The 22,997-nt window shown below is 46.2% G+C and overlaps 1 protein-coding gene and 1 long non-coding RNA gene across 11 annotated transcripts; one reads left to right on the top strand and one right to left on the bottom strand.

Annotated features, from left to right (window-relative positions):
* Positions 1–4,004: 4,004 nt before the first annotated feature.
* ZNF202 (zinc finger protein 202) lies at positions 4,005–22,926 on the top strand. 10 transcript variants are annotated; one of them, XM_027580049.2, is made up of 9 exons: positions 4,005–4,124; positions 5,422–5,540; positions 10,559–10,667; positions 13,951–14,454; positions 15,148–15,358; positions 15,723–15,811; positions 16,736–16,865; positions 17,403–17,522; positions 18,045–22,926. In XM_027580049.2, the coding sequence occupies exons 4-9, from the start codon at positions 14,053–14,055 to the stop codon at positions 19,037–19,039; spliced, it is 1,947 nt and encodes a 648-aa protein (XP_027435850.1). In that variant the 5' UTR covers positions 4,005–4,124; positions 5,422–5,540; positions 10,559–10,667; positions 13,951–14,052; the 3' UTR covers positions 19,040–22,926. The 10 variants fall into 10 exon arrangements, with proteins under 10 accessions (XP_027435850.1, XP_027435847.1, XP_027435848.1 ...); XM_027580050.2 differs by lacking the exon at positions 10,559–10,667 and adding an exon at positions 5,098–5,219 and having other exon boundaries at positions 4,024–4,124; positions 5,464–5,540; XM_027580051.2 differs by having other exon boundaries at positions 4,081–4,124; positions 5,461–5,540.
* Positions 6,820–10,551, bottom strand: LOC113914639. Its single transcript, XR_003517493.2, has 3 exons — positions 10,010–10,551; positions 7,779–7,834; positions 6,820–7,071 (listed from the first exon to the last, which is right to left on the bottom strand). It is a non-coding gene; the product is annotated as an uncharacterized LOC113914639 (long non-coding RNA).
* Positions 22,927–22,997: the final 71 nt, after the last annotated feature.

Below are 22,997 nucleotides of genomic sequence, written 5' to 3'. Positions count from 1 at the left end.
AATAACTTTGTAAATCACCTTTCCCCATCTACTCTTGGACCCCTTCATTCTCTTCTGTGACCAGAAGGATCTTATAAACATCTATATCTAATCATGTCACTTGATTAAAATCCTTCAATGGCTTCCCATTAACTGTAACAGATAATGCTTAATTTAGTCTATAAGACATTTGGTCTATCAGATCTGATCCCTGTTCACAATACCAGGTCCATCTCATATATTTCTCTATTGCTTTCTGGCCCTAGACACACTATCCTCTCAGTTTCTCCAATACCCTAAGCTCCTTTCCACCTCAGGACCCTTGCATACACACTATTACTTCAAATATTCTTTCTTACCCCACTTCCCACTCCCACCCCCAATCTCAGCCTGCCCACTCATCCTTCAGAACTCTGCTCAAAGTTTACTACTCAAGAAAGTTTCCGCTAACCACCTGTCTACCAGCATCATCACCTGGATTAGGACCACCAGTCATAAGCTCTTGCAATAGGTTGTACTTCTCCTTTGTAGAACGTACCACAATCATAAGTAATTTATTCAAATATGTTTCTTCCCTCCCAAACACACACACCCACATGAAAGCTCCATGAGGACAGGTTGTTCTCCACTGTATTCCATATACTACCACAGTGTCCGGCAACAGTAGTTACTCAATAAATAAATCCCACTGACGAATGAAGGACCAGATAACTGGACGGACAGAAAATCAGTCACATCACATATAGATTGTAATCTCTGTAGTTCTGTTATGTAAATATCCCACACTCTGTGTTTTAAAAGTATAAATGAATTACCATAGGCCATATTAGATTAGAATCCCCAATTTATACCAATCACAAAAGTAAATTCAAATTCATAAAAAGGAGAGCAAAAAAGTAGTAAAAGAAAATATAGGACGAAGCCCTGTTGATTTTGGTGTGGACAAAAATGTTCTGGAGTAAGACATGAAATTCAAAGCCACTGAGAAAAAGAGTGTATCAAATTTACCCAATTTGAAACTTTTTTAATTTTTTTGTTTTTTTTAAAGATTTTATTTATTGATTTGACAGAGAGATAGAGAGAGAGCACAAGTAGGCAGAGAGGCAGGCCCAGGGAGAGGGAGAAGCAGGCTCCCCGCAGAGCAGGAAGCCCGATGTGGGGCTCGATCCCACGACCCCGGGATCATGACCCAAGCTGAAGGCAGCCACTTAACCAATTGAGCCACCCAGGTGCCCCTGAAACTTTTTTTTAAATAAAGACTTTGACTCCTGTTCTTTCTTTATTTTTTCCCAAAGATTTTCTTCATTTATTTATTTGACATAGAGAGAGACAGCGAGAGAGGGAACACAAGCAAGGGGAGTATGAGAGGGAGAAGCAGGTTTCCCGCTGAGCAGGGAGCCCAATGCAGGGCTGATCCCAGGACCCCGGGATCATGCCCCAAGACGAAGGCAGATGCCCAACGGCTAAGCCACCCAGGCGCCCACAATTTGAAACTTAAAACCATAAACAAAGTTAGAATGTAAGCTATAAAGTCAAAGAAATTATTTGCAACATACATATTAAATGATTACTAACAAGAATATATAACATTTAACAATAAGAAAAAAATCCAATTGAGAAATGGGCAAACTCATAGGAAAACTACAAGTCACCAATAAACATACAAAGACTGTTCATTTTCATTCTTAATCCTGGAAAAGGTAAAATAATGAAACATCAATTTTTACCCATTTTACAAGTTTTTTTGAGAGAGAGTGAGAGAGAGAACGAGCCGGGGGGGGGGGGAGTCAGGGCGGGCGAGGGAGAGAGAGAGAGAGGGGAAATCTTAAGCAGGCTCCCTGCTCAGTGCAAGTCAGTCAGGGCTCAATCCCAGGACCCTGAGACCATGACCCAGGCCAAAACCGAGAGTCGAATGCTTAACCAAATGAGCCACCCAGGCGATCCTCACTTTACAAGGTTAACAACATAAAATAGTGGCATGAATATGGGGGAAAAACATTCTCATATACAGCCCTTAAGATCATAAATTGGTGCAGTCTCTGGGGAGATAATTTGGTAGTATTGATTGAATGTATACAACCTATGACCCAGCAATACTTTTTCTTTGTCCCAGAGTAACATTTGCATGTATGCATGAAGAAGATGTTTATTATAGCATTGTTTGTGATAGTAACAATTATAAACCACACATACTACCCATAGGGAAATGGCTAGTCACACAATGGAATGTTATGCGAAAAGTAGAAGGAATAAGGGAGATCTGTATGTACTATGAACAGGTCTCCAAGGCCCAATACTGGGAGAAAATAGCAAACTGAGGAATCCAACATGAACCCACACATATATGCATACACACACAAAATAATAATATATGATTTCTATGAATACTTATGTATATTGTATGTAAAAGTATAGAAAAGGTAAGGTAAACACGTAAGAATAAACATTTGGTGAGAGAGATGAGGAAGCCAGGCTTAGTAAAAGGTCATTAACTGCAATGTTTGAAATGTTTAGAAAAACATTTATGTATCATTTATGAACTTAATACTTTAAAATATTAAATGAAATCTATAATGAGAACATCTGGCACACAGTAGACCTTCACGAACCGTATATTCCTGCCCCTCCATCAAAAGTAACGAATAGGGGCACCTGGGTGGCTCAGTTGGTTAAGTGACTGCCTTCAGCTCAGGTCATGATCCTGGAGTCCTAGGATCGAGTCCCGCATCGGGCTCCCTGCTGGGCGGGGAGTCTGCTTCGCCCTCTGACCCTCCCCCCTCTCATGCTCTCTATCTCATTCTCTCTCTCAAATAAATAAATAAAATCTTTAAAAAAATAAAAAAGTAACGAATACCTTGGCTTGAAACACAATAGACTGATCCCAGCAATGTGTCCTATTAAAATGAAACGTGTAAGACATAGTTGGGGGGAGAGAAGGTTCTCCCATGGCACGTGGAGAGGGGTGACTTAGGGGATTCAAGGGACAGGGAGAATAAAAAGGAAAATAGGAGAGATCACTGGCCGAGACAAACTGAACAAATGAGGTCAGGGAGGTCAGTCTTAACGAAACACAAAGACATGCTCCAAGGAAAACAGAAGAGAACAGGATACCGTAACTATTCTCTTACTAAGCTCTTACTACGTTCCAGAGTTCGCATGCAATATATCCCTTAGCTCTCAGAGCAAGGGTATTATTATACCCATTTTAGAAGAGCACACTGAACTCTAGAGGGGTATAGGGGATTGTCCGAGGCCTCACAACTGCTCGTGAATGCAAGAGCCAAACCCCAAACGGCTCTCCTTGCTACCCCGCTTCGCGGACAATTCAAGAAAAACAAGTAGAGTTACAGACTCCAAAATCAAAGCAGAGATCAAAAGCGGTGAAACGGGTGCGCCTGGATGGCTCAGTCGTTAAGCATCTGCCTTCGGCTCAGGTCAGGACCCCGGGGTCCTGGGATCGAGTCCCGCATCATCGGGCTCCCTGATCGGCAGGAAGCCTGCTTCTCCCTCTCCCACTCCCCCGCTTGTGTTCCTGCTCTCGCTCTCTCTCTCTCTCTGTGTCAAATAAATAAAATCTTGGGCGCCTGGGTGGCTCAGTTGGTTAAGCGACTGCCTTCGGCTCAGGTCATGATCCTGGAGTCCCGGGATAGAGTCCTGCATCGGGCTCCCTGCTCAGCAGGGAGTGGGCTTCTCCCTCTGACCCTCTTCCCTCTCGTGCTCTCTATCTCTCATTCTTTCTCTCTCAAATAAATGAATAAAATCTTAAAAAATAATAATAATAAATAAATAAAATCTTTAAAGACAAACAAAAGCGGTGAAACGGGTATGTGTGTAAACTGAAGGCCGCGGGCTGCAGGAGCGGCGGGCGGAAGCGGTATGGCTTGAGACTTTCCGCGCTGGGTCCCCGCGGCGATCAGAGCCTCCACCCGCGCGCAGCGCACAGAGACCAAACCTCCCGCTGCCTAGAAGGGCTCCAGCGCCGCGAACAGGCGGGGCGAAGCCCAGCTTCCGGTTCCGGGCGCAAAGGCCCCACGTGTTCCGACCCGCCAGGCCCCGCGCGGCTCGGATCCGGCGGCGCTGCTACGGCCGGGAGTGGGTGGGGGAGAAGCCGGGGCAGGGGAGGAGCTGCCGGAGCTGCCGGAGCCGTGAGTGCTGAGGGGCTGGGCCGGGCCGGGCCGGGCCGGATCGCGTTGAGCCGGGCAGGGCAGGGCGGGGAAGAGGGGGAGAGGTCTGAGACCCCGCCCCCCCAGATCGTGGGGAAATCTCACTGTCCTGGCAGAAGGGGCGGCGGCGGTGTAGTGAGGGGGTCTGGGCGTTGTGGTCCCCGGGGCTCCTGGTGGCCGGAGCTCGAACCTCTGGGGGCGCGGATGGCGCTCCGGGCTTCTTTCAGTGCAGCCACCGCCCTCCGCCCCCTCCTGAGGCCTGTAGAAACGCAGTTAGTTCGTACCTCCCGTTGCTTCCGCGCCAACTGGCCCCCAGGCACCGAGAGAGGAGTGATCTAGGCCCCTTTATTTCCCCTAGCTTTTTCTCACCCGGTCTTTCAGATTGTTCAAGAGCCACCCCCCCTCCATCCCATCCCCCGCAGGCTCCCGGCCCAGACAAGCCCCATCTCTCTCCACCACCAACCCACCCCCTCCACACACACACAGATACCCTCACCCGTGATCTTATCAGCCTTGGATACCGTCGGGCCTGTGGCTTTTCAGCTGCCACTGTGACCGACCCCACGCTTCCCCTCAAGCTAGTAGCTTCTGTCTCCGCTTGCAACTTCCCTCCCCCCGCAACCCCTCACAGCCAGTTTTGGCACTTCTGAACACCACCGTTACCCACAGCAGGAGTATGTAGGCCTCTGCTTCTTGTCTGGTTTGACCAAAAGTTTGTTAGTTTGTATGCCATGGATATTCTGTGTTCTCTCAGGGGTCAGCCCAATTTTTATTTTTCTGGCATTGGAGATTCTTGTCTCCCAGGCGCTTTGATTTCCCTGTCTGCCTTGGTCCCTGTACTGACCACCCCAAAGGTGGGCCCCTAGGCCTCGCTGTCCTTTGACCACCTTGGTCCTGGGGAGCACTGTCACATTCAGGCTCTCACTGTTGCTTTTTCTTTGTCCACACACTGCAGGTGACACCCAGGGCAGCCTGACTCAGGAGCCACAGAAAGCTAGTGGAGTCCCCCTTCCCTTCTCCCAGCTTCTCTTCCAAGTCACCCCCCTGGGCCTTGATCCAGAAAGCCGCTTCAGAAAGGTTGTGAGGAAGCCAGTGGGAGGCATGTTGGTGGGAAGTATGTGACAACCAAGCAGTTAGGGTTTGTGGCCATTCGTCTTGGGTAACTTTCTGCTGATAGATTCTAGTATAAGAGCGTGGGCAGGGTTGGTGGGAGGAAGGGGATTTTTCCTCTTAGGACCAGATACCTGGGATTCATAATCTTTCCCCCTTTTTCCTCCAGCTGTACCCCTTTTGCACTCTTTTAAATTCTATATTGCAGTAGACAGTCATTTCAAGGGCACAGCAAGGTTTACAGCGATGTGAGGGACTCTTGGGCATTACAAACTATATACAGATGAGGTAAGTTACAGGTTTGCATTTTTTTTCCAGTTAATTTGCACAGGCATAAAACAGTCCTAGACTCTTTTGACTTTTGCAAACCTTCCTGTAAATTTGGCCAGCACTGGAAAAGTTGGATGCTTTCTGCCTGAACCTCAAGTTTACTTTCTTTGCCTTAGGTACTGGCTCTCAAATTTATCATGCTTCTCAAGCACCTGAAGGGAGGGCTTGTGGAAGAGATTGCTGGGGCCACCCCCAGAGTTTCTGATAATAGTTCTGGGCCTGGGCTTGAAAATCTGCACATTTCTGACAAGTTTTTAGGTGCTTGCACTGCTGGTTTGGGTTTCTCACACTGAGAACCACTGCCTTTGGCCAATCTCCTTCACATAAACAGTGCAGTGGTTTGGGGGATCAAAAGACCTGTGTGTGTACTTCTGTGTTAGAAACTAGTAATATGGAGAAGAAAAAAAACTAGTAATATGATCTTGTGTGGATAATTTAACCACTTAGGTCTGAGTTCTTTCGTTTTTAAAATTAAGAAAGCGTACTTAAAAAAAAAACAAACCTCCAAATGCTAGTGATCTTATGCCAAATGGAAGATGAAATATTGATGAATTTTCCCCTTGATTTTCTTAATTCTCTTGATAGGAGCTTCCATTTTGACCATATAGCTTATATCCATATTTAGGTTTCTGCTACAAATTGCGAGTATGCTAAAGTTCCTGCTACTTCTTAACTACTTATTAAATTTTTTAAGGTCAGAGCCAGTGCTTTTTTTCATCTTTCTCCGCCTGGACCTTGGTTTGTGTGGGACACACAATTGATGCTCTGTAGATATTTGTAGAATGAATAATCATATCCCCTGCTCTCTTTTCCCTTTGAAGAAGTTTTTCTCCACTCGTCCTGTACCACATTGTAAAGCAGTATATGGCTGTGCCACCTGATTCCCCCAGGCGATTGGGATAAATGCCAATGCCAAATTCCTATAACCGTCCCCATGAGTGATTTATTACCAAAGCCGTGGCACCCACTGATTCTGAATTTTAGTGCATCCATATCCAACTTGGAGTAAGAGAAATAGCTTAATAAAATTCAACACGTTTTACTGAGCGCCTTTTCTACCAAGCATCTGACAAAGTGTTAGGCACTTAGAATATAAAAATGAATAAAGAGGTCCTTGCCATACTGGGATGCCTTCTACTCTTTGTACCATGATTTATTTATTTTTTTTTTTTAAGATTTTATTTATTTGACAGAGAGAGACCCAGTGAGTGAGGGAACACAGACAGGGGGAGTGGGAGAGGGAGAAGTGGGCTTCCCACGGAGCAGGGAGTCCGATGTAGGGCTCGATCCCGGGACTCCAGGATCATGACCTGAGCCGAAGGCAGACGCTTAACGACTGAGCCTCCCAGGCGCCCCTCTTTGTACCATGATTTAATCTGCAGTGGAGACTGCTGCTCCTCTGATTCCTCTGGTCCCATAGGCATGGGTCCCATCTTTTATCATCTCATCATAAGCGAGGGAGCCTCGGGCAATGCCAGAAGGAAGTCGTCTAGACACAAAGCAAGAGTATTTTGACAGTATCAGTTACAAAACAAAGCATAATACATGACTCTTGAATTGACTGTTCTGAATTATCCATGTTTACTCCTCAGGTCAGTCTCTAGTTATAAAATACAGTATCCTGTTGTTTTTCGCTAAATAATGGTTCCTCCAACTGTCCGTGTGATTGGCATTGAGCATGTTCATCGTAGTAATGAATTAGGTACAGCTAGTTTAACTCTGCCTGCCACATGAAAGCTGCCACTGTCATCAGGGTGGGTGTCAGGTTTGAAGGGTGCCCTTTTCCCACTTCAGATTCATTTGTGATGTTCTATTTTAAACTGAGGGGTATAGATTAACCTGCTTTATTTAAGCCATTGACCACCCTTAAGGTTTAGAAAAGCCTAGCTTCATGTTGAACGTTAACCAATATCATCAGGATAGCCAGATACTCAGTTCTGGACTTGAAAATCTGTTTGTGGCCTCTAGCCCACCTGAAGTCTTGAGTAAATGCCTGTCACCATCTTAGGCTAATACATCATGGCCTAGGTATTCAATAAAGAAGCCCTGTATCCTTGTTTCTCTTGAAGCCCCTCTATCACCATCAAAAAGCAAGATGGTTTCTCATAATATGATCCAGCTCTCTGCCTTCAGGCGGAGAGTCATTCCTAGTTCTCAGATGACACATCTTCAGAAGGTAGAACACAAATCACCTACTTCCAAAGGCAGAACTACCAACATTCAGCACTGTCTCCTGGGCCTGTGATACACACCTAGAAAAACATTAATTAAAAATAAAGTGAATTGTTACAGTTTTTATAGTTTATCTCACATTATTTGTGTTTACATTTACTCCCAATGACATTTTTATACCCACTTTATACCTTGATCCTAACCACAGAGTCTACAGAATTTCAGGGCAAAAGATACTCGTGTCTTGGCTTTTCCCTGATTTCCCTGTACCACCCACCGCCACTACTTATTTAGCCTCTGGGTTTATTTCTTCCCTGTCTTCCCCCTCACTCCGACTTACCTGTTTCTTTGAAACCTATCGTAATAAGCTTTGAGCCACTTCTCCCCTTGCTATTCAGATATTTTATGCTGAATCTAATGAAGGAAAGATGTAAATGGCAAAAAAATTTTTTTTAAAGATTTTGTTTCTTTATTTGACAGAGAGCGAGAGCACACAAGCAGGGGGAACAGCAGACAGGGAGAGAGAGAAGCAGGCTCCCCGCTGAGCAGGGAGCTCGATGCGGGGCTCGATCCCAGGACCCCAGGATCATGACCTGAGCCGAAGGCAGATGCTTAACCAGCTGAGCCACCCAGGCGCTCCAGCAAAAAGATTTTAAAGAAATAGTTTTTAAACATGGTTTGAAGCATACTAATCATGATTTGTTAGAAGGCCAAAAGTCAGTGAATGCCTTCCCTTTCATTTCTCCAGCCTTCTGGGTTAAGTTTTCAAGGGACTTCGTAGGTATACTAACTGGGCTTGCCCCAGATTGCCTCTTCCCAGTTCGAGGGAGGAGACAGGACTGCAACACTGGTAAGGAGAAGCACCACTGATAGGTCTTGGGCAGGAGAACTTGGCTGGAAGGTTCCATCCCATCTGTGTTCCAAGGCTCTTATCTTAGCTGATAAGTCTTTTCAAAGCAAGGACTCTTCTTTCAGTTTAACACTTTACTTTTTTTTTTTTAATTTTTTTATTGTTATGTTAATCACCATACATTACATCATTAGTTTTGGATGTAGTGTTCCATGATTCATTGTTTGTGCATAACACCCAGTGCTCCACGCAGAACGTGCCCTCTTTAATACCCATCACCAGGCTAACCCATTCCCCCACCCCCCTACTTTTGATATAACAGTAAACAGGCCAAGATTTTTCCTGTGCATTTAAAATTTTTTGGAATGATGATGAATGAAATAAAGGACTGCCTGTTTATCATTTAATCTTGCCTTCCCAAAAGGATTTAAAGCACTTTGAAGGAAAGAGAACAAAATCTATTGAGCATCTACTCTGTACTGGGCTCTATGCTGCAGTGATTCTATACGTTACTTCATTTACTCCTTAAAACAACCATGGGAGGTAGGTAGTGTAGCCACATTTTGAAAATGAGACCAAGACAGGGAGTGTCCCGTGGCCAGTAAATGAGGAGAGGGATTCAAACTCAGGGCTCCAAAGCCCTGAACCATTATGTGGAAAGCATGGATAAACACTTGTATACAGGACAATTAACCATAAAAGATCATCTTTCCAGTAGAAGGATCATACCAGATAATCTTTAGTTTTGAAGACGAATACAGTGGGGCACCTGGGTAACAGACTGATTTCGTCTCAGGTCATAGTGTCAGGATCATGAGATCAAGCCCCGTGTCGGGCTCCATGCTGAGTGTGGAGCCTGCTTGAGAGTCTCTCTCTTTCCCTTTGGCTTTACCCCTTCCCATCCTTTCTCTTTTCCCTCTCCCTCTCTAAAAAAGAAGAATACAGCATTAGAACAGGGCAGTTAACAATTTTTATTAGTTGATTTCTATTCTAGAACAATGGGAAGAGCAGTTGGAAGGTCTGGTTAACCCCAGAGAACAGACATACCCAGATTGCCAGGTTATGGGCCAGCATTAGGGTAAAAAATAAAATTGGAGGCAGGAAGGGAAATAGGTATCTGCTAAATATAATCATTTGAACCTCTCTGACCACTACTGAAGATTATTTGCCAGTAAATAGATCACTATCTCTCTATTGGGTAGATACTGTATGACCACAAACATTGTCATTTAGGGTCCAGAAAGCTCTCCCCAAGTAGTCAGATTTTAAGGTAGAGAACCATATATCCTTTTAATGCCTGCAGTTTTCTGTTCTTGTCAGAATGCAGTTAAGGCCTTCAGTGCCATGTGACACATTCAGATAAGGGTCAGAGGTAGTTGGACCAAAGACCGGAGAAAGCTCTTACCTTTTCCACATCTCCCCAGTCCTGCTCCATACATCCTGGAAACACTCACTCCAAGAGACTAGGTCGTGGACTGCACCCAGCCCTAGGCCTGTGAAGCTTTTCTGCAGACATTGTTTCAGAGCCTTCTGGAACCAAGTCTTTTGCTCTTCCTGGCCTGGGTTCAGTCTCTCTGTATAGTCCTCTTCAGTTTTTATCTGTCATTGCGGAACCCTTCCAAGGACAGACACTGAGGGAAAGTATTAGAATAGCAAGGGCAACAAATTGCAGGCCGACTTGTGGTGTAGCATATCCTAGGAACCTAGAATGAAACAACGTCCGTTTTCTGTTTCTAATACTTGACCTTTGCACAGCACATTTTAGTTCATAAGCTCACAGAGCTCAGCTAATCCTGTGAGTTAGGAGAGTAGTTCTCTGCAGAGGGCTTTCCCCTTTACAAGGGCTCTTGTGTGTGTGATGTCATGGAACCCTTAGAGCTGCTCCAGGTACTTGAGGATGTGGGGCTAGGACGCGCCTCTTTGGGTACCTGACCCAGTGTTCTTTCCACTGCAGCGCCTGCCTCCAGTTCCTTCCCATCCCTTGCCCCACCAGGGACGACTCTTCTGCCCTTCATCCCGCCATTGCTCATCTGTTTGCCTTCATCTCTTCCTGAGCTGCCAAAGTAAATCCAAAACAAGCAATGGAAACCTCAATTGATGATTTCTGAAGCGGATTTAGAAACAGCAGGTTTTATGTGGGCCAGCATTAGGGTAAAACTGTTCCTTTGTCTTTGGAGAGCGAGAGCAGGAATGCTGCTGTCAATGCAGACTTCATAGACTCCGTGGTAGACAATCTGGTAGCCAGTGCTCCGTGGAAACAAGGAGAGCTTCTAGTCTGCTTTCCTGCGCATGCGTTCTCAGACTCTGAAGACGATTGAGGTCCCTTCATTAAGCCAAAAGACTCTGTTGATTCTGTCTTCTCTCAGAACTCCCAAAGAAAACAGTCTCACTGAAGATAGGCATAAAATTTTAAAAACCACAAACCGTGTAGAAAACAGACGACCGTGGGGTAGAGACTGCAGATTCAGGAGGGAGGACAATTAGCACATAAAGACCGAGAAATGAGGGAACTCTAAAGCCGACTATGAAAGTAGGTAGTGGATATTTGAGGCTACTGGAAGAGAAGTAAGAGCACGAATGAATGAAAAGCCATTTGAGATACAGATAAAAATAAATAATAGGGTCATTGAAATTAAACTCAATTTGCTGGGCAGCATCTAATTAGACCCAGCTCTTAAGAGCGGATCGCTAACCTTGAAGGTGGATCTGAGGCTGAGGTAATGAAGACCCAAAAGACTGCAAAATGAAGAACGCTTGAGGTTGCATGTGGAGAGGGGTGTGGAGGGGGCAGGACTGGGAAGACTAGGGGTGACCTGAACAGAGTCGTTCATTCAACGTACAAGTGACTGTTACCTACCAGTGTGGTGTAGGAGACGGTCATGTTTTTAAAAGGTCCCACTGATACCGTTCAGTGGTTCATAATGGCTCAACCAGGGGAATGGAAGTGGAGATGAGATGGATGAATTGGAAAGACATTTAGAAGGAAGGATTAACAAGATCGGTGAATAAAAAAGAGTGTAGAAACAGTGGAGGGAAAGGTGGATTCTTGCTGATAAAAAAGAGGAAGAAAACTTTAGCTTATTCGTTTAAATTCCCTTACTGCGCACTTTATTATGCATGTTGGAAAGTTGAAGGAGTTTCGTAGGAAGCGTAACCAGTGGCTGTATCTGGTATCCCAGGATCGATACCACAGACGTGGTGATAGAGGTGTGCCCAGGTTGCTGCAGAAGCACAGTGATTTCTCACCATTTTAAGGGTAAGGGGAATGGGATCAAAGAAAATATCTCAGAAAACATGAAGTCTGAGCTGTCTTAGAAGTAAAGTTTCACCTAATGAAGGGTAAAGACTCACAAGGAACAACATGTTCTAAAGCCAAAGAGATGGGATTTGTGTGTGCTTCACAGGCATACACAATGCGTGTGTGTGTGTGTGTGTGTGTGTGTGTGCGCGCACGCGCGTGCGCGTGCTGCGTGTATTGAGGATTGAAGAGGAGGGAGAAAGGAAAGTCTGCCTAATCTATAATACTTAGGAGTTTGTCTTTCACTTATGAGACAGAGGAATGGTTGAGGATCTTAAATAGGAAAGGGACATGATCACATTTGCCAACAGTGCCGGTCACTCTTGTGATACTGTCCTTGGTAGCTTGAAGGTAACAAACTAGGAGGCAGGTGGCTCAGGATTGGAGGCAGTTGGAGTAATCCAGACAAGAACTGATAAGGAGCTAGGGTGTAAATCATAGGAATGAAGAAGAGGGGGCCATGTGAAGAAATGGAACACACCATGCAGCATTGGAGGTGGGGGGTGGGAACATTGCATTTAGAAGGAACAGCCTTCCTACAGGCATGGTGTCCTGAAAAGACACCCCCTTTCGATTGGAAGATCAGCAGTGCACCCATGATAGCTCCGTGATAACACAGCAAAGGGGAGGATATTAGGCTTGAAAAATCAACTGAGGGCTGATTGTGAAGAGCTTCATGTGCCATGCCAAGGATGTTATAGCTGATCTTACTAACAGAAGTATTTTTAAATGTTGAGCAGTGCAGTTGGGACTATAATTTAGAAAGATAGTTAACATTGGGTTGCCATTGCTCTTCTGAGCACTTGGCAGAGGGTGGTATGTTTAATCCTCATAGTCACGCTATTAGATGGATACCATCCTTGCCTCCATGCCACAGATGGGGAAACAGGCATAGAGAGCATAGGAACTTAACTATTGGCCTCACACCTACTAAACGGTACAGCCCAAATTTAACCCCTGACACCAGACTCACTCCTTAACTTACACGCCCTAGGTGGTTCCTCCACCGTCACACACATCAGGACCACGTGTAGCATTTCGAAGGATACAGTTGCCTACATTGACTAAATCCCAAGTATCCAGAAGAGTGTTGAGCGATACTTACTTTGCAAAAGCTTCACCATAATTATGCTGCCCTTTACTCATGGTCGAGTACGCAGGGATCCCAGTTAGGAAGTTAGGTCAATAGTCCAGGCGAGAGCTGAGGGCCCAAACTAAAGCGGTCTCTGGCAAAGAGGAGGAAACAGATTTAGAGGCTTACGAGGTAGAATTGGTTTAATGGGCTGTAAGCAATGGGAAAGAATCAGAATTGAGTCTAAAGATTACAAAGTTGAGTGTTTACTTAGCTAGTGATGATCTCAGCCAAGACAGGATCTTGGGAAGAGGGGTGGATTTGGGAGTCAGCAGAATGAGTTCAGTTTTGAACACTTGGGTTTGAGGGTCCAGAGGTCCTCCCATTAAGATGTCTTAGTAAGCGGAAGGTTGCTCTTGGGAGTGCCTGTGCACCCGCCACTGTGTAAGGGGCTTTCCTCACTGTTACCTCACACAATTTGCCCCTCAAATCTCTTGAGAGTCCCCATTTTACAGAGGAATTCATATTGAGTGTAATTCAGTTTGCAGTGAGCCTTTATAAAGGCTTCCCCATCTGTTTCAGCCTGGCGGATGTGTCTCCTCTCCTGGTGTGTATGTAAACGTGTGTGTGACATGGTCAGTACCACATGTTCCAGCAGGCAATGAGCAGCATCCTTGGTCCTCACCATTCTCCTTGCAGGTTCACAGGGTTCTTGAAGAAGAGATGCAGTTTTTTTCTGTTTCTCTATGGGGTGTGAACCTGGTCAAGGACAAGGGGTAAGAGAACATACTTGAGGCATAGATCATCCGATTTCAGCCAAATCTATTTAGAGCTGATGGTTGTGGAGATTGGGGGCAGGGGATTTAATAGTGTAAGGAAGTGTTATGTGTGGGGGGTTATGAGTGAACTCAGAACTATTTTCCCTGTGTATAATCTCATGCTTATACTCATGTTTGTCTCTACTTCTCTGCCCCAGGTCCCTTGGGAGAAACTCCTTGAGGTGCCCAGGCTGAGACTGGGGGCTAATGACAGTGTGAGCTCTAGATGGTGTGAGACCCCTCCCCCCGAGAGCCAAACAATGGCTACAGCCTTGGAACCAGAGGACCAGGATCTTTGGGAAGAAGAGGGAATTCTGATGGTGAAATTGGAAGATGATTTCACCTGTAGGCCAGAGTCTGTCTTACAGAGAGATGACCCTGTGCTCGAGACCTCACACCAGAACTTCCGGCGCTTTCGCTACCAGGAAGCCGCAAGCCCTCGAGAAGCTCTCATCCGACTGCGAGAACTTTGTCATCAGTGGCTGAGGCCTGAAAGGCGGACAAAGGAGCAGATCCTAGAGCTGCTTGTGCTGGAACAGTTCCTTACCGTCCTGCCTGGAGAACTGCAGAGCTGGGTGCGGGGCCAACGGCCAGAGAGTGGCGAGGAGGCAGTGACGCTGGTGGAGGGTTTGCAGAAACAACCCAGGAGACCAAGGCGGTGGGTGAGGAGGGGGAGTCCTGATCTATGTGATGTGGAGGGGGCCTATTTGTTTGCTGGAAGGATGGATTTGGGGGTAGGGCATACAAGGCCCCCATCATTTACCCTTTAAAACTAATTGGCTGTGCTCTCATGTTGCACCTAGATCCGTAAGGGGCAGAGGTGTGTGTGTGCGTGTGTTTGTGTGTGAGTGAGTGTGACTTTCTCGTTTTTGAAACACCTGCCTAGGGAGGATCTTAGGGATCTCAGCACTCAAGGGTCATACGGTTTTTTCCTTTCTTTGGCTTTTGAACCTCTAGTTCCTGGGGAGGCCAATTTTGTGACTTCCTCAAAAGATCTAGACTCTCAGTCACAGATCCCCCTCCCCCAGGACCGTAAGACAGGGAAGCAAAAACAACAAGGAGAGAGCTACGGGTGGGAGAGGTAGAGATGGGAAGGGTGGGTGTCCTAGAGCCCTGGGTGACGGGCAGGGTTGAGGAGGGTAAGGAAGCTGTGCAGTATCCAAACATCCCTGCCTTGTCCTGGTGAGGGTAACCTGCAACAGCTCTTGCGTGCCCCAATGGAACCGGAGACTCCCCTCCTCATCTGGGACCCTTTGGGAGTGTTCCTGTTGGCAGGTTCTCCAAAAATAAGCCCTGATGTCAACCGAGACTTTCCTCTTGACTCCATGCTGACTGGAAATTGGAATTATTCCCAGGTGACTGTCCATGTTCATGGCCAGGAAGTCCTGTCAGAGGAGACGGTGCATCCGGAAGCAGAGCCCGAGTCACCTAGTGAGCTGCAGAACCCTGTGCAGACCTCGACTCCCGAGGCGTCCCGTGAGGAGACCATACAGAGCCCCAGTCTGGGGCCACCAGAAGAGCAGAGCCTGTGCCATGAATTGGAGTTCCAGCCCCTGCAGGAGAGCGGTGGGAAGCCTCAGCGGAAGCGGGGCATTGTGATGGGCAGAGCGTGGGAAGGGGGATATTTCCCCTCTACTAAGGAGGCTAGGTGTGGGGAGCATAGTGGGAATAAATCACAGAATCCAGGGTGTTGAGAGGAGACGGTACTAGCTAGAGTCCCCCAGAAACTGGGCCGAGCTTTAATAGCCAACCAATCCTTGGTGGTTCTCTTGGCATTTCAGTAGTGTTCCAGATGGTGGCACTGGGATGATTCGAGCTGCCCTTGGGCCAGTTTCCTGATTCCTACCAAAGAGCATGAGAGCTACTCGGCTGTTTGCCACTTACCTGGGCAAACTGCATATTGCTGATCTCCGCATTCTTTTCTTCGTAGAGGTTCCAGTGTCCCAGGACCCAGACCTTCCTGAAGAGAGGAACACTGGAAACCCAGAGATGGTTGCCCTTCTTACTGCTCTTTCACAGGTGTGCTCTAGTTTCCCTCTGTGCCTCAGAGAATTTGAAGAACCATCAGGCATTAGCTGTATACTGAACGGGTCAGACAGGACACAAATTTCCACCCTCCTTTTGCCAACTTAAGTTCTCAGTTCTAGACGTGTCTACAGCAGGAGTTGAATCGAATGGGATGAATTATCATAGTCTCAGTTGGATCTGCAGGCTCCAGAGCCTCTTTATTTGCCACTGCCCAGAGGGAGGAACTAACAAGATAGGATTATTTTAGAACTCTCCAGTACAACCTGGAAGTTGCTGAATGAAGACTTGTTTTTTGTGTGTTTTTAAGGAGTAAACTTGATAGTCATTTGTAAGAATGGCTGACTGCTGCAGAAATGATTTCCAAAATTGTGTGGTATCCTCTTGTAAGGACTGCACTCAGGCCACTACTCATAGGAATCCCTTAAAATGGTCAGGGCCCGAAAACTAAGCTAGAGGCTGGAGAGAAGGAAAAGAAGCATCCGTCGTTTCAGATTGTAGTCTAGCTGCAGCAAAAGGGCCTGTGTGTGCTCTGCCGACCGTGTAGGTGTTGGGGGTCCCTGGAGAAGGTCAGTTAGGGAGAGCTTTCCAGAAAAGGTGAATTTTTGCAGAAACGTAGGTGGTATTAAGGCATCAATTAGGGAGTTAATTAGGACTTTTAAGACTTTTCTTGTGCGTTAACCCATATGCTCAAGAAGAAGAGCAGAGGCTTGCCCTGAGAGAAAGTGGTGGGACCGGGGGGCCCGGAGGAGGAAGTAGGAAGTCGGGGAGCGGCAGCCAAGGGTGCCACAGATTTCCCCAAGGGAGCCCGGAGTCCTGTGTGCGTTCCTTTTGTCTCCGGGCGTAACCTTCATTCCAGGAACGAAATGGGCGGCTCCAGGAAGCTCCCCTTTTTAACTGAAGCCTGTGTCGTTTCAGGGATTGGTAACTTTCAAGGACGTGGCTGTGTGCTTCTCCCAGGACCAGTGGAGCGATCTGGATCCCGCACAGAAAGAGTTCTATGGAGAATATGTCTTGGAAGAAGACTGTGGAATTGTGGTCTCTTTGTGTAAGGAATTTCAAGTGTTTCTAGGGTGTTCTGAGCACAGAGGACTTTCTCCTGTTGGAAATCGTGGGGGTCTTAGATCTTAGACTATAGGCACCACGCTTCTCTTACGCCTGCCCCCCCCCGTGAGATTGAAGGAGGAGCTATAATATAAGCAAGACGATATCCTTCCAAGTTCAAGGGAAGAGGAAATGCTTAGAAAGTGCTTGGAAACTTCTAATAAGAGAATAAAATTATAATATATAGCTTTTTAGTATGTTGGAGGTAGCGTGTGAGTTTTGGAAACAAGCAATAGAAGTTGATCTGCTTACTTGAATATGGGGAAAGAGGGAGCATTAACGGTCCTAGATCATTGAGTCGCAGACAAAGGGCATGAAATATGCAGGATTTGGTGAGAGGTGCTCGAGCTAAAAAGACCAGATTGGATCCACTGACTGGGCTGTCCGTTTGTTCTGCAGTCTACCCAACAGCAAAGATCTGCTCTTAACACGGGGAATTGCCGAACCAATCGTAATGTCCCGCTTTCCCTCTCTTGAGCAGCATTTCCAATCCCCAGACTAGATGAGATCTCCCACGTTAGAGAGGAAGAGCCTTTGGTCCCAGATACCCCAGAGCCTCAAGAGCCTCAAGAGCCAGAAATCCTGAGTTTTACCTACACAGGTGAGGAACGACAAAAGGCATCTTCCCCCACAGAGCTGGCACTTCCCCTCTCCCTCTGGGGTGCCCCTCTCATTGGTTCTTCTAACCTGTTGGCCATCACCCCTGTCCCCCTCTGAATGCCAAGTTCTTCTGTCCTCACCCCCCTCTTTCCCTCCCATCATTCGTGTAATGTAAGATGGTGAAAGAGAAAAAATGGGAACTTCGGAATGCAGCTGTAGTCATGTATGAAGCAGGTCACTTAAACTCTTGGTCCTCAGTGTCCACATTTGTGAAATGGGGATAATAATCTTTGTCCGCACCGAGGCTTGTCGACAGCATGAGATACCATATAAGAAAGTGCCTGGCACGTGACAGAAATCAGTTGACCAGTTATTTCCTTCTTTCCCAGCCTCTGCAGTTATGAAATGTGGGCTTCTCTCTGTGTGGTCTTGCCTTCCCAAGACAGTTTAAAAACGCCGCCGTCGTGTGGAAGGCATCGTCCGCTCTATAATTTCCCCTGTTCTCCTCTCACCCTCTCTGCAGGAGATAGGAGTGAAGATGAAGAAGAGTATCTTGAGCAGGAAGATCTAAGTTTGGAAGATCTACACAGATCTATTTTGGGAGATCCAGAAATCCACCAGACTCCAGACTGGGAAATAGTCCTTGAGGATGATCCAAATAGACTTAACGAAAGAAGATTTGGTACAAGTATTTCTCAAGTTAATAGTTTATCGAATCTTCGGGAAACCATGCCTATCCACCCCTTGTTAGGGAGACACCATGACTGTCCTGTATGTGGGAAAAGTTTCACTTGTAACTCCCACCTTGTTAGACACCTAAGAACTCATACAGGAGAGAAACCCTATAAATGTATGGAGTGTGGGAAAAGTTACACGCGGAGCTCACATCTTGCCAGGCACCAGAAGGTTCACAAAATGGGCACTCCTTATAAATTTCCCCTAAACCGGAAGAATTTGGATGAGGCCTCCTCTCTGGTCCAGGCTGAGAGAACTCCACCTGTTGAGAAACCCTATAGGTGTGACGATTGTGGAAAACACTTCCGCTGGACCTCAGACCTTGTCCGGCATCAGAGGACACACACAGGAGAAAAACCCTTCTTCTGTACTATTTGTGGCAAAAGCTTCAGCCAGAAGTCTGTGCTGACAACACACCAAAGAATCCACCTCGGAGGCAAACCCTACCTGTGTGGAGAGTGTGGGGAGGACTTCAGCGACCACAGGCGGTATCTGGCGCACCGGAAGACCCACGCAGCTGAGGAGCTGTATCTCTGTAGCGAGTGTGGGCGGTGCTTCAACCACAGCGCTGCGTTTGCCAAGCACCTGCGAGGACACGCCTCAGTGAGGCCCTGCCGGTGCAACGAATGTGGGAAAAGTTTCAGTCGGAGGGACCACCTTGTCAGGCATCAAAGAACCCACACTGGCGAGAAACCGTTCACGTGCCCTACCTGTGGAAAAAGCTTCAGCAGGGGCTATCACTTAATCAGGCATCAGAGGACCCACTCAGAAAAGACCTCCTAGCTAGCTTCCTGTGTGAGGAGGTCTGCATTCAGCCCTCACCCGGGGATGGGCGAGGAGATGCCCTCTTGTCAGCTCGGGAAGACCTTTTCCAGGGAGTTTCCCTGACTTGCCCAGTTCTCCGTCACCTCTTCCCACAGCTAAATTAAAATCCCCCTGGCAGAACCTCTCAACCTTCTTCTGCACCTTGAGGAGATTTTTTTGCCCAGAGTACAACCTGGGTGGAGGCTTCTCCTTGACTGGAGTGTTCCCGCCTCTACCTCATGGGTGTGAAGGAGGAGATTTAGAAGACTTCCGAGGTTGTGGTTATTATATTTTGCCCAAAATAGGCTGTTGCATATCCTAAAGACTGCTTCACAGCCTCAAGTATAAAGTTGCCCAGGACGGCCCTTTAGGTATGGTAAGGGACCGGCCTCTAGGATTCTGTCCTTACTGGGCTCAAATCTTAAAGCACACAGCCCTGAACTCAAGGCAGGAGATTTGCATCCTCATGGCTCTGCCACACACTCACAGGATAACTACAAATCTCTCACTGGTTCACTTCTTCACCATGCACTTTCCTTTGATCCTGGGGAGAGATGGGAGAAGTGTCTGATGGGGGAAAACCTCGAGGCTGTTTCCCGTGGACCTTGTCAGGCTGCTCCCTTACCCATTGCCAAAATACCAGGTGCCAGACCCTGCTAGAAAGGAGGACCTAGTCAGAAGCCTCTTTCCTTGTGGGATGCTTTCCTGTTAGAATACTCATGCCCACCCTTCTTAGTGTTCTACGAGCCTCTTGGTTTTGCCCCTAGCACTTCTGCAAAAGTGAGGCGCAAGTTGGGTGCTGGGGGAGTCAGTTAAACCGTGATATCATTTACATTCCCACACGTGTACAAGCCCACCCCTCCTGCCCTCTTCACATGGGTTTGTGAGGGGATTTTGGAACCATGTCAGCTTACATAGGTACTATAGTAATTACAGAGTCATGATTGATTGGGTCACTTCCTTTATATGAGGAACATGAGAAGACCTGAGACCAAACTGTGGAGCAAAATTTTTAAAAGCTGTTGCTGCTGGCGAAGGCCATCAAGACTATACTGACACCCAGCCCCTGTCATCCCCGCCTTGGTTCTCTGATATCAGGGGAAATTAGGAACCCCAGCACCTGGGACCCTGAAGAATTTACCAGGAGTAAATGGCTTTCATGTAATTGCGTTGTTTGCTTTTTCTTATGTGATCTCATTTTTATGTAATTAAGAACTAAATAGTATTATCTCATGACCTGATAGTAGGATCTCTGTTGCCTGATAAAGGTTCCTTGGAGATGAGGTTGAATAATTATGAACCTCACCTGCTCTGCTTGTGGGAGTGGCAAGGACTGGATGAGCGTCCTCCATAAGTGGAGCATAGGGTATGGGATTAAAGCATGAGAAGGGAGATTGTCTTCTGTGCCTGGTTTCTTCAGCTGTTTCTCAGTCCATTATGTGCCAGTGTGTACAGAGAAAATGGGTGGGATAACCCGGCTCAGCCCTACCAGCTCGACAAGGCAATTCTCATTTTGGTCACTAATGATCCTCCAGTTGACCAGTTTTGCTTTGATACCAGTCAGTCATTGTCCTGGAGATAGACACATATGTAATAAATAAAAGTAACACCGGCAGCCACGTTCCCTGGTTTCTGGAACTTTGCATCTTACTCAGTTCCCAAGGCTTCGGGTTCCAGGTAGTTCTGAACATCATACACACAAAGACATCAGAGAGTACAAAGTAGTTTTCCACGGTGCTGGTCATGGTTAGCAGAGCCAAAGGGAATAGATGGCAAACAGGTAAGATCTGTGCCTGTGGTTTGCAGAAGACACGCCTAATGGGCAGACATTTCTGAACCCTAGATCTGAAGGCTAAACATATTTGTGCTGGTGAAATACAGTCCCAAGAGATCATTTTTCCTAGCTCATATCAATTACGGGAGCTGATAGAATTCTGGAGGTTAACAGAACAAATTTGTTCTAACAGAGCAGTGACTTTGTTCACTGATTTACCTGCGTTACTGCAGTAAGTGAGAAACTGTCAAGAGAATTGTACATGAGGAAAAGTGGGAGACTGGTCCAGTTTGTTGGAACATCAAATAGTTCTTTTATTGCCGATCCCCTAGCAAAGTTTCATATGCTGACACTGAATCTCTGCTTGAGGTTCATGGAGGGGCATGCTGTCTCCTAAACCTGAGCATGAGCAGAACTGAAGATTGCAGCAGAAGGGCCTATGCAAGAACCTGCAGTGAGCAAGAGACTACAGCTGAACAGGGGCAGGTGCTGGGCCGCAGGTTACCCTGAAGGGGTTCCCTGTAGAATTTTGTGAACGGTTGAATACTGGTGTTCTTGAATACCATACTAAATTAAAGTTTCTAGAGAATAAAGAGGATTTTAAAAATAATACTTGGAGGAAGCTATAAAGTACTCTAAATCAACAACTCAAGGAAATTGGTGGATTGTTGGAAATTAAGGCACATGCTAGTCAAGTTATGAAATTAAAATAATGTTTGAGCTTTTGGCCATTTAGTTTAGGAATAACCAAGGAATATTCAGCCTCTTCTCCATCTCACTTACCCAAAAGAAAGAAATGGAAAGAGATCAAGGCAGAATATATTTTTATTATCTGGAACTTAGGCGTCAAAGTCTAGAGCAGAATCTAGTGAACTCCGATGAACCCCATGGAGAGTTCATTTGGTAGATCAACATCAAAGTACTAGAACCAAAGCAAGCTAAAAAATGCTCTTTCTCCAGAGCCCAACTCAACAGAAGGATCTAATAGAACATGCATTCTTTTCACTGCGCAGCAAAATGGTGAACAAGAAAACACCCCGCTGAGTCCTGCAAAGTTGGCAGAGACCATTCACTCCAAGCCTCACATGTCAGAGCAACAACCTCTAGATCGCCCTCTGGCATGAGGAAAATAAGCTAGTGTGCACCCCTTGCCGAGCCATTTTGATTCACCAAGCTCCCAGGAAGGACAACAACCAGGTGAGAGTTAATTTGACCCTGTGATGGTTTTGGAGAACAAAAGCTGTACTGAGAAATAGTGAATTATTATATGCCATGCACATGAATAATTTGGTAGTGTTCCACACAGATATTTTTTAGTTTTACCTCTAAGATCTCCCTCAGCTGACCAAAGTATTTCTTCCAGCCACAATAACTTTCCCTGAGAGAAATACATAATTTTTTTTCTGTCTCCTTAAATTTCTAGTGATGTTGGCCAACTGACCCATTAATCTGATTTGTAGGGGAGGAACAGACTAAGAGCGAAAAAATGGGTGCCCTACCCATGTACTCCCTAAACTGCTTTGGCAGAATTCAATTGTTCTCAAACACATTGATGAACACATCTCCTTTTAGGTGGAATAACTTGATTCCTCTTTGGGGAAGCCCTAAGAAGCTGGCAAGGACAAGTTTTGGTCTCTCCTTAGATATCAGTCCTTGTAAATTATCCTCAAGAAAAAGAAGAAACAAAGACTTCTTGTCAGGGCAGCAAAAGTAGGGATATCCTATAATGAACGGTTCCTGTTCTTACTGTATGTGTATGTTCATGGAAGTTTCAGGTAAAAAGGGAGAAGAGGGAATGCAATTTGATTTTTTTAAAAGCACAGACTAGATTATTTGTAAGGACAGGGGCTCTTCAGTGGAAATTGGGAGCTAAAGAACAGAGCTTATATTAAAGACTTCCAGAAGCAGAAGTAATAGGTAGCTGGAGCAAAAAGACCCAATCCTCTGCAAAGGTGTATGAAAAATAATCTTTGGGTGCCTGGGTGGCTCAGTCGTTGGGCGTCTGCCTTCGGCTCGGGTCATGAAGCCCCGCATCGGGCTCCCTGCTCTGTGGGAAGCCTGCTTCTCCCTCTCCCACTACCCCTGCTTGTGTTCCTCTCTCGCTGTCTCTCTCTCTCTCTCTCTGTCAAATAAATAAAATCTTAATAAAAAAATAATAATCTT

The sequence above is a fragment of the Zalophus californianus genome, chromosome 11, assembly GCF_009762305.2.
Source record: "Zalophus californianus isolate mZalCal1 chromosome 11, mZalCal1.pri.v2, whole genome shotgun sequence".
Taxonomy (NCBI): Eukaryota; Metazoa; Chordata; class Mammalia; order Carnivora; family Otariidae; genus Zalophus; species Zalophus californianus.
Note: the sequence above shows the minus strand (reverse complement) of the source record. Positions and strands in the feature narration are given on the sequence as shown.